Below are 16,811 nucleotides of genomic sequence, written 5' to 3'. Positions count from 1 at the left end.
AATAGCCAACCACCTATTACTTAATAAATATGTAATTTAATGGCACATTTTTAAGTAGTTACATTTTATTTATTTATTTTTTGAGAGAGAGAGAGAGACCGAGCCTGAGTGGGAGAGAGAGGCAAAGGGAGAGAGAGAATCTTAAGCACGCTCCTGGACATGACAGCGTTACTTCATTAAAAAAAAAAAAAAAAAAAAATCTGACAAATATCCAAGTCAGAATAACCACAGTTTGTCAGTCAAGTAAAATTATTGCTCCAATAAAAACAGTGAATAGTTGAACTCACAACTCAAATGGGATTGAAGTGGAACAAACGCCAATGTATCATTGTTCAATTCATTCAGTCGAATGGGCCAAGTGCTTTTCCAGACAATCATTATAGAATATTAAAACTATGTATATTTCAAGGGTCAGTATTTAATAAAATTATTAATTGTTGCTGTTTCATCTAGGATTTTCTTAAGTGAAAATTTTTTTTTTTTAATCTGCGAGTGGGTGGTGGTGATGAATACAATGACCACTATTTCATTCTGTTGCTACTGTCTTGATTTGTTGTAAGGCATCAGCAGTTTACCCACAACTGCTTTTGTACCATCAGTGCGAATGTCAATACAATTGTTCCAGGATAAATGATGTGATTCAAAAAGATTATTGTACACTTTGAATGTTTCAGCCCCTCTTATGCTTATTTTCAAGCATTCCTATAAAAGATCTTTGGTGATTAGCCAGTGCTAATACCTGATGAATGCAACCAAAATAGCAAGTCCAGACAGTCCATAGATCTATCCATTGCTAAGGCAAAAATGCAGTATTGCAGGCAAGATCAGCTTTCATGTTTGCAGCTGAATCTTCATTTGATGAGTTGCTATATCACTGGGAAGTACAGGGCCATGGTTTCTTTTGCTGTTTTTTCATCTAGAAGACATTTAGCAAAACAAATTCTCCCAGGCTTTATTAATTTCTCACCTATGATGTTCACTTCTTCAGCGAAGGCAGTATAAATTATTGTACTAAGATACTTCACTGACTTTTTCATCTCCAGTTTGAAAAGTTGCACCAAATGATTTTTGGCATTTGACAAGTTCATTACATCTACATTAAAAATTGAATACCTTTTTTAAAACTTTGAATGATTGACCTCAATATGGTGTTACAACTTAACCGGCACCATAATACTATTAAGAAATGTTCTATCGTATAAGATACAATAAGGTGAATAGTTAACATTTATAAAGCCAAGGAAAACATCATATTTTTATTTCTTTTAATCATTTTAAAAAAATGTTTTATTATTTATTTTTGAAAGAGAGAGAGAGAGAGAGAGCAAGCTGGGGAGGGGCAGAGAGAGGAACACCCAGAATCTGAAGCAGGCTCCAGGCTCTGAGCTGTCAGCTCAGACCCTAAACTCATGAATCGTGAGATCATGACCTGAGCCAAAGTTGGATGCTTAACTGACTGAACCATCCAGGTCCCCCATATTTTTATTTCTTATTTATAGTTTCTTCCAGTTGCTTTAGAGATTTCTCTTTCCATAAGTCAGGGGGTCTCTCTGTCATTTTCATCTTTTTTTTTTTTTTTTTTGTAACTTTAGATGTTAGAGTATCTGAACCTTGAGGAAATGTGTCTTGTGATATCCCTTTTTATTTTATTTTTTAAAAAAATTTTCATTATTGTTATTTATTTTTTTAATGTTTATTTTTGAGAGAGAGAGAGTGGGGGAGGGGCAGAGAGAGAGAGTGGGAGATCAGGGTCTAGAGTCAAACAGATGAAGATTTTAATCTCTTCACCAATGATGAGCAGTGTGACCTTGGGCAAATTCTCAAGGCTTCATTTTTTGAATATAGTTTCTGTGGTCAGGAATCTGAGAGTGCCTTTGGGGGAGTTCTAGTTTAGGGCTGCTCCTAAGACCACAGTCAAGATGTTGGTCAGTGCAGTCATCTGAAGGCCTGATATGTTGTGGAGGCTCCCTCATATAGCTGGCCAGTTGGTGCTGGCTGTTGGCCTCAGTGGACTTTTCCAGAGAGTCCTCATAACATGGTAGCTCTCTCTCAGAGTGTTAACGTTCTATCACATTTGGTTAGAACAATGGTAGTGTCATATCATTCAACCAAATTGATAGACCATATTGAGTTTATATTTCAACATGTAAATGAAGCAAAGTATATTCAAATTTTCTTTTTGTAGTAACATTAACAAACTACCATTCTTGACTCTGTGTGGGAGGGCATTGGGCACTGGGGCTTGTGGTCTTCTCAGACAGTATGCTTGCTTTGACATTTTATAGAAAACTTTGTTTATTCTGAAACATTAGTCTTTCACTGATCATATTTATTTATGAGTTCTCCAGAGGCTATGATTTTGAGCTTAGATTTTTATATACCAAGTGAAACCAGAAATAATTTTAGGGGAGAATTAGTTTTGTAAAAAAAAAAAAAAAAATTGTGCATGAATTTGTTTGAATGGACATTTAAGGCCTTTATTATACATAAAATATGTTAGTAGGGTGAAAGAAAAATCCAAATAGATTTTATTGAGAAAGCCTAACATCTTATTTGGAGCATCCTTTAAGTGATTTTGGTTTCTGGAGGACTGCATTTACTGGAGTCTTTTATTCCCTGCAGATACAAAAGAATTGTTTCCTTTTTATTTTTTATTTTTTTTTTTAGAAGTTACCAAAACCAAAGACTGGGAGAAGGGAAAGGCAGCAAGTTTTGGGGACAATACACTTGTGAGAAACAAGTTGACTATTTACTTTGAAACTCCCATCAGGGTCTTCTAACACCTATTAATACTGAGTAACAATTCAAGCTCATTGCATCCCTCTTCCCTCCTGGAACTCTAACTTTGCTTCTGCTGATTTGCTTGTGATCTGAAGCTGGCATCCCTGTTCACCTGGTCATCTGGCCCCAAACCACATTGTGACTGGGGACCCCTTCACTGCTGCCCATATCTAGCTGGTCCGGACCTGTGCATTCTGTCTGAACAGTGCTGCCCAACCCTTTCTTTCCATTTACTTTCCTCTTCCTCATTGCCTCTGAACCAGGGTCAGCTCAGTTCAGTCCTGAATGCAGTAGTTCCTAAGGGCCTCTGGACCCCTCAGTCTTACCGCTTCTAGGCTGCTTCTAGGTTAATTTTGCCTGCCCAGATTCTTCCATGTTCACTCAGTGTTTATTAAAGACTCAGCGTCTCAGCCGGCCACTGGAGGTGCTCCACCCAAAGGCACCAAGTTACCTGTTACATTTATATTATCACCTTTGCTTTGACTACCTTAAAAAGGGACTGTAGGCTTTTATCTGACTCTTCCTCATTTTTTTTTGGTCATGCTGTTCCATCTTCCTATAAATCATTTTGGTTGAAATCCCACCCATCCTTCAGGGCCTGTCTCAAATGCCCTCTCCTTTGCAAAGATTTTCCTCATGACCTTTTTTTCTCCACCATGTTTTGTCTTTCTTTTTAGGACACTCATTGAACTTTGTATCCATCATGATGTTTAATCATAATTGGTTTCTTTTAATATAGCACGTGTGTGCCTACCTTATCATTTCTACAAGATTACAATGTACTTGAAAGAAGGTACATAATCATTCATCTTTTTTTTTCCTGCAAACTCCTAGGACTTCAATAAAAATTGTGTAAATCCATTTTTTTTTTTTTTTTAAAGTACTTAAGGCGCCTGGGTGGCTCAGTCAGTTAAGTGTCCGACTTTGGCTGGGGTCATGATCTCGCACTCTGTGATCACGTTCGAGGCCCGCAACGGGCTCTATGCTGACAGCTCAGAGCCTGGAGCCTGCTTCGGATTCTGTGTCTCCCTAGCTCTCCACTCTGCCCTCCTCCCCCCGCCCCCCCAAGCCTGTCTGTCTCTCTCTCTCAAAAATAAATGAACACTAAAAATAAATAAATAGTACTTAAGCTAAGAAACAGCAAAATTCCTGTTTATCAGATAAAATGTAAAATTATGCAGAAAGAAAAAAATTATATATACATGAATACAAACATATACATGTATGTACATTCGTCATTTTGCGAAGTTCTGAACCAGACAGGGGTATAAGGCACTGTTTTTTATTACTGGGCTGTGCCAAAAAAAAAAAAAAAATGTAGTAGTCCAGATTATAATTTGAGGACAGAAAAATGGCTTCAACATCTATCTCAGTGGGTGCCAAAGGTAAACACTGGCAAACGTTAAGTTCCGAGGACCAAAGCTGCTCTGAGGCACTGGAGGAGCCAGGCCTTTAGGAATCTTCCAGAGACGCCTTAAATGGAGCTGGCGGGAAGCTCGCCGCGCCAGGGCGGGCGGAGGAGTGCGGAACGTGCAGCTTCCAGGATTTCCTCCTCCCCGGGAACCGGGCCGACCTGTTCCCGCCGCTGCCTTCCCGCCTCCACCGCTCCCTCTGCAGGCCCAGGGCCCCCACGCCGCGCGCCTTCTTCCCCGGCGCCCGGCCCGGCCCGGCTTCTCTCGGCCGGCGGCTGGGGCCGGGGTCCCGGTCCGGGAGGCGGGAGGTGGGAGACCGCTCTCGCTCGGGGTTTCCAGGTGAAGGGGGAGAAAACAGCCGGTCAGTCGAGGCGGAGCCGGGCGGGCGGGGCGAGGGCGGAGGGCACATTGCTTCATCCTGTACATTTTACTGGAAACGGGGCGCATCCGGAGGAGGGGCTGGGAGGCGGCCCCGACGCCGCCAATGGCCCGGCCCGGCTCGGGGGAGGCAGGCGAGGCTGTGATCCTCCCCCTCCAGCTCCTGGAGGCCGGTTAAATACCGGGCAGTCCCGGGCCGCGCCCGTGCCCGCGCCATCCCCCTGCCGGCAGGTCCCCGAGCCCATCAGAGCCACAGCCGGGAGGCAGTCGTGCGCAGCGAGCGGGTGGCGCAGGAGTCTGGGGTCCCCGAGCGCCCAGCCCGGGAGCATGATCGTGGACAAGCTGCTGGACGACAGCCGCGGCGGAGAGGGGTTGCTGGACGCGGCCGGCGACGGTGGCCTCATGACCAGCCCGCTGAACCTGGCCTACTTCTACGGCGCATCGTCCCCGGCCGCGGCCCCGGGCGCCTGCGACGCCATCTGCTCGTCGTCGGGGCCCTCCGCGCCCGGCTCGCCCGGCTCGGACTCCTCCGACTTCTCCTCCGCCTCGTCCGTGTCCTCCTGCGGGGCCGTGGAGTCCCGGCCGAGAGGTGGCGCGCGCGCCGAGCGGCTGCAAGGTACCTACCCGCCCCGGCGGGCGCGGCCTCAGCGCCCCCAGCACCCCGGTCTCCGGGCGGCCCACACGCTGGGAGGGGAGGGTCCGAACTGCCGAGGTGCGAAGTACCTGGACCGGGAGTTAGGTGGCCTCTGCGCCTCCCTTAGCGGCAGTATATAACCACACTGTCATCATATGTTAGGAGATTACTGGAAGACTTGCTCTGTGCCAGGGCAGTTGGTAGAACTGGATGCCCTTTGACCGTCGGTAAAATCCGGGAGCCACATCCCGCTGGCCTGGTAGCTCACAGCGCCTCTGAGAGCAGAGCTCTGACTTCTGAGGGTGGTGATGAATCACTTTAGATTTTGTCTCACTCTTCTTTTTTCTTTTCTCCTTCTCCTTCTTCAAGCTTTACTAAACTGTAAATTCACATACTGGTGGCGAGTTTTTGGATCTGATGTAGGTATAACTTGGGGTAACTTGGGGTTCCCAATGAGGTTTGTTTGAGTGCTGTGTTTATGGTCGACTTATTTTTTCCTAAGTATTTGTGGAAATTTTAAGTAAAAAGGATTTTATATTTAAGAAAGGAAACTGATATTAACAAGATGTGAGGTGAAACTGGACTAAAAACCAGCTCACATTATGACTTTAGTGTGTGATGTTTTCGAGTTTCGGAAGTCTACCCTGAATTTCTGCGGTCTTGTTTTTCTGTGTGCTTTAGAATGGTTAAGCTAAACCTAGCCGGCATGGGGATAATGTTTTCTTCTGCTGTGAATTGGTTAGTTTCTTTTCTTAAAGAGCCCAGTTGCATAACTTGGGGGGAAACAGGATGGCACTGTGGGCAGACTAAAGAAAGTCTAGATAATCTCAAGTGTTATAAAGTCTAATCAGCATGATTTTAAAGAACATTCTTGTTCAGGTGTGTTCCCTACTGCTAGCCACTTCTGTTTTGGTTGTCTTTTATTATAAAAAGTGAGTTTTCATTTTCACTTAAAAAGTAATTTAAGCCACTTGATTTCATAAGGTGCTCTCCGTATTTTAAATATATGTATGTTTTATCAGATGCAAAGAGTGTGTGTGTGTGTGTGTGTGTGTGCGCGCGCGTGTGCGTGTATTCAAGCCTTTTCTCTCACATTTGGCCTTCATTTCTCTGAAACTGTTTTGTTCGTTCCTTGGTTTACCACATAGACATAGGGGATTTCTGAAACTGAATTTTTCTCCCTGTGACGTTGAATTATTAACTACTGTCATTCCAGAGAAATGCTGTTAGATCCTGACAAGGTTTTCCTAAACTTAAACATAAAATCCACTCATTCTTTAATTTGCCCTACCATTGAGTGGGTTTTTGATATGTCTATGTCTATTCAAATTAGGCATGGTTTCTTGTCCCATCTTCTAACTGTTTCCTACTCAACTGAGTGGCTCAATTATTCATTTCCTGACTTCTTCCATGTTTTCTTTGTGTTCAACTCATCCCAAGAGATTATGACATAGTAGTGGTCAGAAGTGGAATGCTGTACTCATAGACTACATTTTAAAGTATATCTTAAAATTTAAATATGGAAAGCCTAAGAAACAAATCTAAGACATTGGTTTTTTTATTTTTTTATGTTTATTTTTTAAATTTTATGTTTTTAAATTTACATCCAAATTAGTTAGCATATAGTGCAACAGTGATTTTAGGAGTAGATTCCTTAATGCCCCTTACCCATTTGGCCCATCCCCACTCTGAGACATTGTTAATTGTTAGACCTTGGCACATTGAGATCTTTGGAGGAAGTTTGTTTTGTGCTTTCTTAGGTGAGTGGAATTATTAGACTTTTTAAATTTATGTGTGGATATAAAGCCTTTGTTTTGAAAAAGCTGAAAATCCATCATTTATTCCTTGCTCCCCCACGGTTTTTCAAAAGTTAAGAATAATTACAGATTTATGAGAGGGTGGCAAAATCTGTGATTGTGTCTCTTGGGTGGATGGGGCTGAAAGACGAAGAAGCTTAATTTGGGTTTATCTGTTGGCTCCAGGGGCCCCTGAAACTACAGTTCTTTGAGCTTTATTTTCGTAGGGTGCCTGGGGGATAAAGGTATTAGGAAATGAAGAACGCTTAGGTAGGGCTGGGGACTGACATGCAAGGCCATTGACCAGAGTGAGTTGGAGAGGCTTTGCAATTTGATTGTTGGGGACTTCATACATTAGACGGCTATGCTTTTGAGATTGTCAAGATTTGTGTCTGTAAACAGATTTAATTGGCATACGTTTTGTTTTCTTTTGAACAGTTGAGCCCCATATGGGGGTTGGAAGGCAGCAGAGAGGACCCTTTCAAGGTGTTCGTGTGAAGAACTCAGTGAAGGAACTCCTGTTGCATATCCGAAGTCATAAACAGAAGGCTTCTGGCCAAGCTGTGGATGATTTTAAGGTGGTACCTCTTTTTTGTTTTGGGTTGAGGCAGGGAGGTTATTCTGTCAGGGTAGTTATTATTCTCTTCTGACCTGGGTCCAGTAGCTCTTTTGTATACCACACCAGAGTCATAGGATAGAGGGTGCATTGGTCTCTGTCTGCTGTATTCCTGTCACTTAGGCCGGTACTGGGCACACAAGAGAAATTTAATGAATGAATAAATGAAGGCAACTTGGGGGCAAAGAATCAACTGAAATGGAAAAGTTTGACTAGAAGGGGAAAACTCTAATGGGCTTATTAATTTTGTCTTGACCTCAGTTGAACTAAGGTGAAAGGGAAAATGGGGAAAGAAAATTAAGATAGAAAATAAATATTGCTAGGATAACTGTCAGATTTATGGTGAGCTGTAAAGAGTGGTAAAGTCTGCTTATTGATGTCTATTAAGCAGGAAACCATTTGATATGCAGTAAATTAGAAATTCTTTTTCTTTATAGACCCAAAGTGTGAACAGAGAGCAATTCACAGGTAAGAGTTCCTTCTATTCGTAATATGGGGGCTTTAGAGTAAAATAATGTAGTGTGATTATGGGTAAAATGTAGAAAATAAAGTGATCACAGATTCCATATTCCTTTCTTGGGTATAGAATTGAAGAACACAGTATCATATAGTGGAAAAAGGAAAGGACCTGATTCATTGTCTGATGGACCAGTTTGCAAAAGGCCAGCTTTATTACATACCCAGTTTTTGGTAAATATCTCACTATTTTCCTCTGAATACCCTTTGAAAATTTTTCCTGGCATAATTTTGAAAGAGAGTCTGCAACTTAACTTTTTCTTCTTTTCCAGACACCACCTCAAACACCAACACCCGCAGAGAGCATGGAAGATGCTCATCACAGTGAATCCAAACAGGACAGCAGTGCTGATCTGCTTCAGAACATAATCAACATTAAGAATGAATGCAGCCCGGTTTCCCTGAATACTGTCCAAGTTAGTTGGATGAGCCCTGTGGTGGTCCCTCAGGGCTCTCCCCAAGAACAGTGTCAGGACTTCCACAGAGGGCAGGTCTTCTCGCCACCTCAGAAACACCAACCATTCCAAGTCAGCAGCTCCCCACACATGGTGGATCAGACGTCCCTGTACCAGTATTCTCCACAGAGCCAGAACTTGCAGCCACAGCATTACACCCACAACCCAACTCTGGAATACAGTCCTTATTCCAGAACGTCCCAGTCCCCCAATTATGAACCAAACCTCTTTGATGGTCAAGAACCACAGTTCTGCCCAGATCAAAGTTTTGCATCCCTTCTGAGTAGTCAGGAATCTGAGAATATTGCTGTTCCCATTCAGAATTCCCCCAGTGTTCAGCAACAGAATGACTCACACCTGCAGAACTTCAACATGATGCCACATGGCGCCTGTGAGGCCATGATGGGGCATGACGCAGGCTCTACCCCTTTAGGCACTTCACTGCCATTCCCAAACATCATCGGAAATCCAATGAACACCACACAGTTAGGGAAGTCATTTTTCCAGTGGCAAGTAGAACAGGAAGAAAGCAAATTGGCAAATATCTCTCAAGATCAGTTTCTTTCAAAGGATGCAGATGGTGACACGTGAGTATCCTTTTCTCTCATGTTCCTAATTTGGTAAACCATACTTGTTAGAAGTAGTGGGCACAGAATTTCTCTAGGGCACACCAAGCCAGACCCTAGTAAGTGGCTAATTGGGATGACTAGAGTAGGTAGAAATTGCTGTTCAGTGACAGCTAATATTTTAAGCGTTTTCCTTTCTTTTACTTTCTGGCTGAATAGATTACTTGTTTATGTGTCTTCTTTGAATAATAAGTTTTGAAAGCCCAGGATAGATTGTGTCTATGGAGCAAAAACAGGTCATGATTAGTTGCTCATGATCAATTGTGAGTTGACTTGTAGAATGAATCGTAATCTGTCATGACATCTTTGTGGCCGTGGGCAATTTATTTAACCTCTCTGTGCCTGAGTCTTGACATGTAAAATGAAAAGACCTCCCTCATAGGGTTTGTAGGAATATTAAAGATAATCGATTTAAAGTGATCAGCATGGTGCTTGGCATTCTAACTATTTCTGGTAGCTTAACACATCCTTTTGCACCTCAGATGTATTATCAACCTAGCAGAAAAGACAAATTATGCTCTACAGTGTGTCATTTGAGTGCACCAACATGTCAAGAAGGGGACTAAAGAGGAATTTTTATTTTTATTTTATTTTTTTAAGAATGAACTTAGTGAAGTCAGAAGTAATTCTCTTTTCCTCTCATGTTTCCCAGGTTCCTCCATATTGCCGTCGCCCAAGGGAGAAGGGCACTTTCCTATGTCCTCGCAAGAAAGATGAATGCGCTTCATATGTTGGATATTAAAGAGCACAATGGACAGGTGAGGATCTTGACAGAGTGAGATGGCAGAGATGTGGTCACGGTGAAGAGAATAATAGCCAGTCTCATATTTATGTGTCCATCATTTTAGAGCTGCAGACCAAGAGAGTTCAGTTAATATTAACTTTGAGATGTTGACTCTGCCACCGTCAACCTTCAAGTTATTAACGTTAACTTTGTAGTTATTTGACCAAAGATTAACTGGGTGTAATAAAGGCACGCCCTAAGCTTATTCTAGTTTCCTTGTGTTACAGTATTTTATTGCTTCTTAATAAGATTTATTTTCTCTATGTGGGGTTTTCCCCTCAGTCTTAGTTTATGTTCGTATTCCTTGTCAGGACAGTGTTATGTATTTTCAAAAGATCTTTTTTCCCTCTGAATGTTCACAGAGCGCCTTTCAGGTGGCAGTGGCTGCCAATCAGCATCTCATTGTGCAGGATCTGGTGAACCTTGGGGCCCAGGTGAACACAACCGACTGCTGGGGAAGAACCCCTCTGCATGTCTGTGCTGAGAAAGGTCACTCTCAGGTGCTTCAGGTAGGACGCTGCTTCTGCTATCACAGGGCCACAGAGGTAGGGCTTGGATAGTAGAAGTCAGATGTAGGTTGCCTGTTGCGAGAATGTATATTTTTAGTTGACCTACTCATTCCTTGGGGTTACTAATAGGATAAGTATTTGTGTAACTTGTCTTTTGCTCACATGTGTCTGTCTTTAAATTTGGCAGGCAATTCAGAAGGGAGCAGTGAAGAGCAATCAGTTTTTGGATCTTGAGGCAACTAACTATGATGGTAAGCGACAGAAATGTTATTGGATGAAAAGCCATGTAGAGAGTGGAACTCGCCAGTTCCAGGGGTATTAAGTTTTATTCCAAGAAGGAAGGGAGGTGATTAAAGCTAAAATAGTCTATAGATAAAATTAGCACCAAGACCCGGTGGAGGGAATCTTCAGATTGCCTTACTAGTTCTTGGGGAGCCTAGTTCTAGCTCATGTTGGAGGCTGTCCTAACTGTAATTGTCCAGGTCTGTAATTGTAGAAGAACTGAAATACTTGATGGATGCTTGACCACTGCTTTATTATACTTTTTAGGCCTGACTCCTTTACACTGTGCGGTCATGGCCCACAATGCGGTGGTGCATGAACTGCAGAGAAATCAACAGCCCCATTCACCTGAAGTTCAGGAGCTTTTGCTGAAGAATAAGAGTCTGGTTGACACCATTAAATGTCTGATTCAAATGGGAGCAGCAGTGGAAGCAAAGGTAAATCTCATTAGAGTTTGGAGATGGAATTGGGAAGAAAAGTGGTTAGAGCAAAAGACCTTATTTCTGAAGTATAAATTAAAACCTTTTCCCGTTTTTCAATTAATGGGGTGAATAGCAATGCATATGGATAGTTAAGAAGCTTAGATTTTAAAATCATCAGCTTTTTCGATTTGCTTTTAATCTGTAGATTATCATTCAAAAGATCACTGAGCTGTGAAATAAATTAGTCTTTGTTTAAAAGGAAAAGAAAATGCTTGAAACTGGTATTGTCATTTTGGCTTCCATTTTCATATACTAATAATAAGGGTGATGCGCTTTTGTAAGGGTTGCTTTATTGTTGTAGGACCTGGACTTAATCTTCTGTTTTTTAAACTGGAAAATATTTTATTCTCTTTAAATTTGAGGCTTATTTGCTGAGTATCTCCTATGTACAAGGCACTGAGTTGGGAGCTCTGGGGGAAAAATACTTAATACCTTGGGAAGTGGAAGAGGTGAGAACTGCAGCTAATAAGTCTACACAGGGTGGCCACCAAATCTGGAAACACAAGGGAATACATAGTAAATATTTTATTGTATTGTATTACAGCACATGGTAAAATAGTATCATCTGTGTTTCTATATTTTATGGCCACCATGAATGTAAGAGCAGACTGTGATCAGGGCATATAGGCAAATTGATGGGGGAATTTAGGAGGAATAAGATTTCATTTAGTCTGGGATGAAGGAAGGCTTTGCGGAGAAGACAGCATTCACAGTGAATCACTAAGGGTGAGTCAGACATTTGTGAGCCTGAGTGAAAAGCATATCTAAAAGCGGTGTCTGGATGTTAATTTTCTTTCCCCTCTTGTCTTTGTTAAGGATCGTAAAAGTGGTCGCACAGCCTTGCATTTGGCAGCTGAAGAAGCAAACTTGGAACTCATTCGCCTTTTTCTGGAGCTGCCCAGTTGCCTGTCTTTTGTGAATGCGAAGGTACTTCTAGAAAGCCTCAGTAACTGCACTAGACATGGAATGACCTTTGCATCTTCTTCAGGCTGTTGAGCGGCTTTCATGAAAACCTCCCTTTCTGATAGGTGTCATTTTATCTCTTTGTCTTTAGGCTTACAATGGAAACACTGCCCTCCATGTTGCTGCCAGCCTTCAGTATCGGGTGACACAGTTGGATGCAGTCCGCCTGTTGATGAGGAAGGGAGCAGACCCAAGTACTCGGAACTTGGAGAATGAACAGCCAGTGCATTTGGTTCCTGATGGCCCTGTGGGGGAACAGGTGGGAGCTACAGAAGGGGCACTTAGTCTGAAACATAAAGGAAGATGCGGTTGTGCTGGTTAGAGGCGAGCTGGTGCTCTTTAGGCAGGCTCTGTCAGTGTCTGCATCTCCCAGTGCCTTTGGTAGCAACTTTGGAGTCCATTGCTTTGTTTCTAAAGGAAGAGGAAGAAATTTCGGGGTTATCCATGGCCTCAAAATGGTCAAAAGTCAGATTGTCTTCTCTTCTGTAACACAAAGTTAGGTGTAGAGTCAGTCAGAATGGTTTGAGGTTTTGGAAGCTGATGAAAGAGGAGATGCCAGGGCTCCTGCAGACATCGAGGAAAGAGAGTCTTAGTTTTGGTGAGTGATGGGCCTTCAGATTGTGGGTATGAAATGAGTCAGTCCCTGTAGAGTGTTCAGAATAGCCCAGGGACATAGTGAGTGGTCAGTAAACATTGGCCATTATAGTTATTTCTATCTACTAACTGATACTAAATAGGAAATGGAAGGTTGTTTATGTAATTCAGAACCTAGAAATACTTTAAACACAGTTATGCTTTATTTCTATGGTGATACATTATCTTTGGAGATTGAAGAGTTTCCCATGACTCAACTTCTCTTGATAACAAGAACTGAATCTTTTCAGAACTTAAGATACATATATATATATATATATTTTAAAGTTTATTTATTTATTTTGAGAGCGAGAGGGAGTGGGGGAGGGGCATGGGGGGGGGGAAGAGAGAGTCCCAAACAGGCTCCAAATTGTCAGTGCAGAGCCCGTTGCAGGGCCCCATCTCACTGTGCATGAGATCATGACCTGAGCCGAAATCAAGAGTCAAACATTTAACCGACTGAGCCACCCATGTGCCCTAGAACTTAAGATATTTTTGATGGAAATCTTCCCCTGGGGTAAATGAGGGTAACTGTGGCTACGGGCAGGTCATTACAAACTTTGATAATCACAAAATAAAACATATGGAATGCAATTTAGCCTTTTCTTTGATTCATAGCCCTCATTATGATCATAATGTTACAGGACTACAAATGCTATGCAATGTTACAGCATCTACAAATGCTATTTGTAGAGCTCTTGATAACTTAAAGTGAATTTCTTAATAATTTGTGAAGAGTTTTCATGTATGTTATACCACTTCATAGTTACAAAAACTTTGCAGTGTAAAGGTTCAGCTGAGAAAATGGGGACTCAGAGATCCCACAGACAGGAATCCTCATTGACTAGTAAATGGCAGAGGCTTAAAGCCCAGTGTTTGCCTCTACTTCACTATATGTGGTATGCAGTTATACAGCGATGTTTGTCAGACTGGTGTATAAATTTAATCACTAGGCATACATTATGCACAGATGCTTTAATTGGATATCATGGCGGCTATTCTCATTTGAAGGGTATTTGAAGATTGACTTGTGTGTGTATGAAGTGGGTTCTGTGTTCTTGTTAGTTCAAGCTGGTTTCAAAATAGGTGAGATACTGTAATATACCATTGTTACTGCCTTGTATTAAATGTTCTCACAAATAGCAGTATTAGAGACTAGGAAAGGATATAGGTCTTATTTAAGCTGTTGGAGATTTTCAACTTTAAGTAGTTTTTTCTTTTTAATATTTACTTATATTTGAGAGAGAGAGCGAGAGAGCGAGCACGCTAATGCGTGGGAGGGGGGGTGGGCAGAGAAATGGAGACAGAATCTGAAGCAGGCTCCAGGCTCTGAGCTGTCAGCCCAAAGCCCAACACAGGGCTCGAACCCACGAGCCATGAGATCACAACCTGAGTTGAAGTCGGATGCTTAACTGATTGAGCCACCCAGGTGCCCCTCAACATTAGGTAGTTTTTATTTTTTATTTATTTATTTATTTATTTATTTATTTATTTATTTATTTAAATTTTTTTTAACGTTTATTTATTTTTGAGACAGAGAGAGACAGAGCATGAATGGGGCAGGGTCAGAGAGAGGGAGACACAGAATCCGAAACAGGCTCCAGGCTTTGAGCTGTCAGCACAGAGCCCGACACGGGGCTCGAACTCACGGACCGTGAGATCATGACCTGAGCCGAAGTCGGCCGCTTAACCGACTGAGCCACCCAGGCGCCCCAACATTAGGTAGTTTTTAATGGAGATGCTTTACTCTCTTGCACTCAAAGATCATTATAGATCTGTGATAAGTCTTGAAAGGAGTTATAGTAGTATTTTTAAAGTCATCTTAAAGTCTCGTGCGTATTGTTTCATATTTCTTCATATATTTATTACAAGTTGACGTGAACGGTTTAGAGGATGTGAAAAAAGAGTGAAACTCTGAAGGAAATACGGTACTTTGACCATAAAAAGTAAAGCTCACCAATCCTGTTAATTTCTCTTCCAGATCCGACGTATCCTGAAGGGAAAGTCCATTCAGCAGAGAGCTCCACCGTATTAGCTCCATTGACGTGGAGCCTCGTCGGCAACACTCACTGTCAGTTAGGCAGTCCTAATGTATCTGTACATAGACCATTTGCCCTGTATTGGCAAATGTAAGTTGTTTCTAGGAAACAAACATATTTAGTTCACTATTATATAGTGGGTTATATTAAAGGAAAAGAAGAAAAATATCTAATTCCTTTCGGCAGATTTTAATATTTCACACCCAGGTATCTGGGATCTACACATCTGAATTTAATCTTGAGTGGTAAAATTGACTTTAATTAACAGTCGTTTTCGGGTAGGACAAGGCTTTGATTTGTGGCATCAGGCCTTACTCGTGTAGCTATTGCCAGTTTAAAAGTAGGTCAATTGTAAATGTTTTTTTAAGGAAAATGAAAGCATTTGAAAGGGAAAAAATAAATCTGTTTGTCGTGTTGAGGCTTCATTTGGCCTAACGCAGTACCTGATGGCCGTTATTGGTGTTGGAAAGTGTCTGGGTGCTAGACTAGATGAAATGTACCACGGTTAAAATTTGATCTTTGCAAATTGTATATAGTTGTTGTTTTTGTCTTTTGAAGTATTTGTACTTATTTGGCCATTGACATGGCCACATTTGAAATGTGTAAATCAACAAAGTAGAAAAGAACAAGTGAAGTGTCACTATTTAAAAAAATTATACATGTTCCAAAGAGCTGTGTCATCATCATCTGTCTACCATCTCTGTAGATGAAGCAGATGGAGAGTCGTTCCCCTCCTGGCTGACAGAGCTCTGTTTGAATTGTAAATATGCTTTTACTCATGCATTGAGATGAAACACATTATTTGTAATGAATTGCATGCTCTTGAGGAGAACACCTCTTTATGGCTCACTTTCTAGGTTTTGTAATTTACTTGTTGGAATTTTGTTACCTTTATTGGAACATCAAAAAGTCAACACTGAACCACGTCTTACTGGTTTTCTATTGTCAAATAATGTTAATACACTATGATGTTTTACATTACCATTCAGAAAAAAATTGCCTTATATTTGAGTAACCCTGATTCTATTAATATTATTTTGCTTTTTACTCTTGCATACACCAAGGAATGCATTTGGCTTTGATTGCACACACTAATTCACTGTAATAAATTTGATTCATTAAAAACCTTTTTTTTTTTTTTTTTTTTTTTTTTAATGAGAAGTCCCACAAGCAACTGACTGACTAATCATCTTCATAGCTAAATCCTTTTAAAAAAGATAACCTTTGGATTGATCACATTGTTTGACCCAGTATGTCTTGTGGACAAAAGTTAGTTATAGTTATTTACTATCTGTAAATACAGCTGTATTATGAACTCATGGAAAAACTCATGCATGGATTTAAATAAACATTAATTCAGTAATACCGTTCATCTTAAGGATGTGTATTTTCTTTTTCTAGGCCCTTATTTATATTTCCCTAGGCTGAAAAAGTGCTATTAATTACTAATCTAAATAGCTTTAAATTATTAATATATTAATTAAAATATAAAATTTATAAAGTAGCAATAAAATATTAAATATTACAAAACAGTAATATTTATCAATGTTTTAATATTAATATATTAATGATTATATTAAATATTAATATTTTTCAATTTGGCTTTTTTTGAGAACATGATTCCTAAAGGTATATATGATTTAACATAAAAAGATTGTTTGCCAAGTTCGTAGAGGCTTATTGGGTTCTGAAAATATCATGAAACCTTAATAGTTACTGTTGATCATTTAGAAATTTATGTACCAGAAAGCTAATTCTTATGTTTGTGACTTTAGTTTTCATACTTTATTTTCTGGGAACAGTGAGCATAGGGAAAACAGTTTGGATATTAACAGAATCATCCTGAGAGATACCAGCCTGGGAAGATCAGTAAACAGTGTCCTTCTCATTCCCAACATGCCATTT

At 40.9% G+C, this 16,811-nt stretch overlaps 1 protein-coding gene across 4 annotated transcripts in view; it reads left to right on the top strand.

Annotated features, from left to right (window-relative positions):
- Window positions 1-16,276, top strand: part of NFKBIZ (NFKB inhibitor zeta) — a 32,070-nt gene extending 15,794 nt beyond the window's left edge. For 2 of the 4 annotated variants that reach the window (XM_086675549.1, XM_086675548.1), the window contains exons 4-13: window positions 7,440-7,579; window positions 8,055-8,085; window positions 8,204-8,307; window positions 8,406-9,175; window positions 9,867-9,972; window positions 10,361-10,507; window positions 10,695-10,758; window positions 11,057-11,226; window positions 12,088-12,198; window positions 12,326-14,674. In XM_086675549.1, the coding sequence (XP_086531675.1) occupies window positions 7,451-7,579; window positions 8,055-8,085; window positions 8,204-8,307; window positions 8,406-9,175; window positions 9,867-9,972; window positions 10,361-10,507; window positions 10,695-10,758; window positions 11,057-11,226; window positions 12,088-12,198; window positions 12,326-12,556 (1,863 nt within the window). In that variant the 5' untranslated portion in view covers window positions 7,440-7,450 and the 3' untranslated portion in view covers window positions 12,557-14,674. Of the gene's footprint in view, window positions 1-4,652; window positions 5,188-7,439; window positions 7,580-8,054; window positions 8,086-8,203; window positions 8,308-8,405; window positions 9,176-9,866; window positions 9,973-10,360; window positions 10,508-10,694; window positions 10,759-11,056; window positions 11,227-12,087; window positions 12,199-12,325; window positions 14,675-14,848 lie in introns of those variants that run through there. The other 2 variants (XM_025913369.2, XM_086675547.1) reach the window with 2 other exon arrangements.
- The last annotated feature ends 535 nt before the right edge of the window (window positions 16,277-16,811 follow it).

The sequence above is a fragment of the Puma concolor genome, chromosome C2 (genome assembly GCF_028749965.1).
Source record: "Puma concolor isolate L17-30 chromosome C2, mPumCon1.1.hap2, whole genome shotgun sequence".
NCBI lineage: Eukaryota > Metazoa > Chordata > Mammalia > Carnivora > Felidae > Puma > Puma concolor.
Note: the sequence above shows the minus strand (reverse complement) of the source record. Positions and strands in the feature narration are given on the sequence as shown.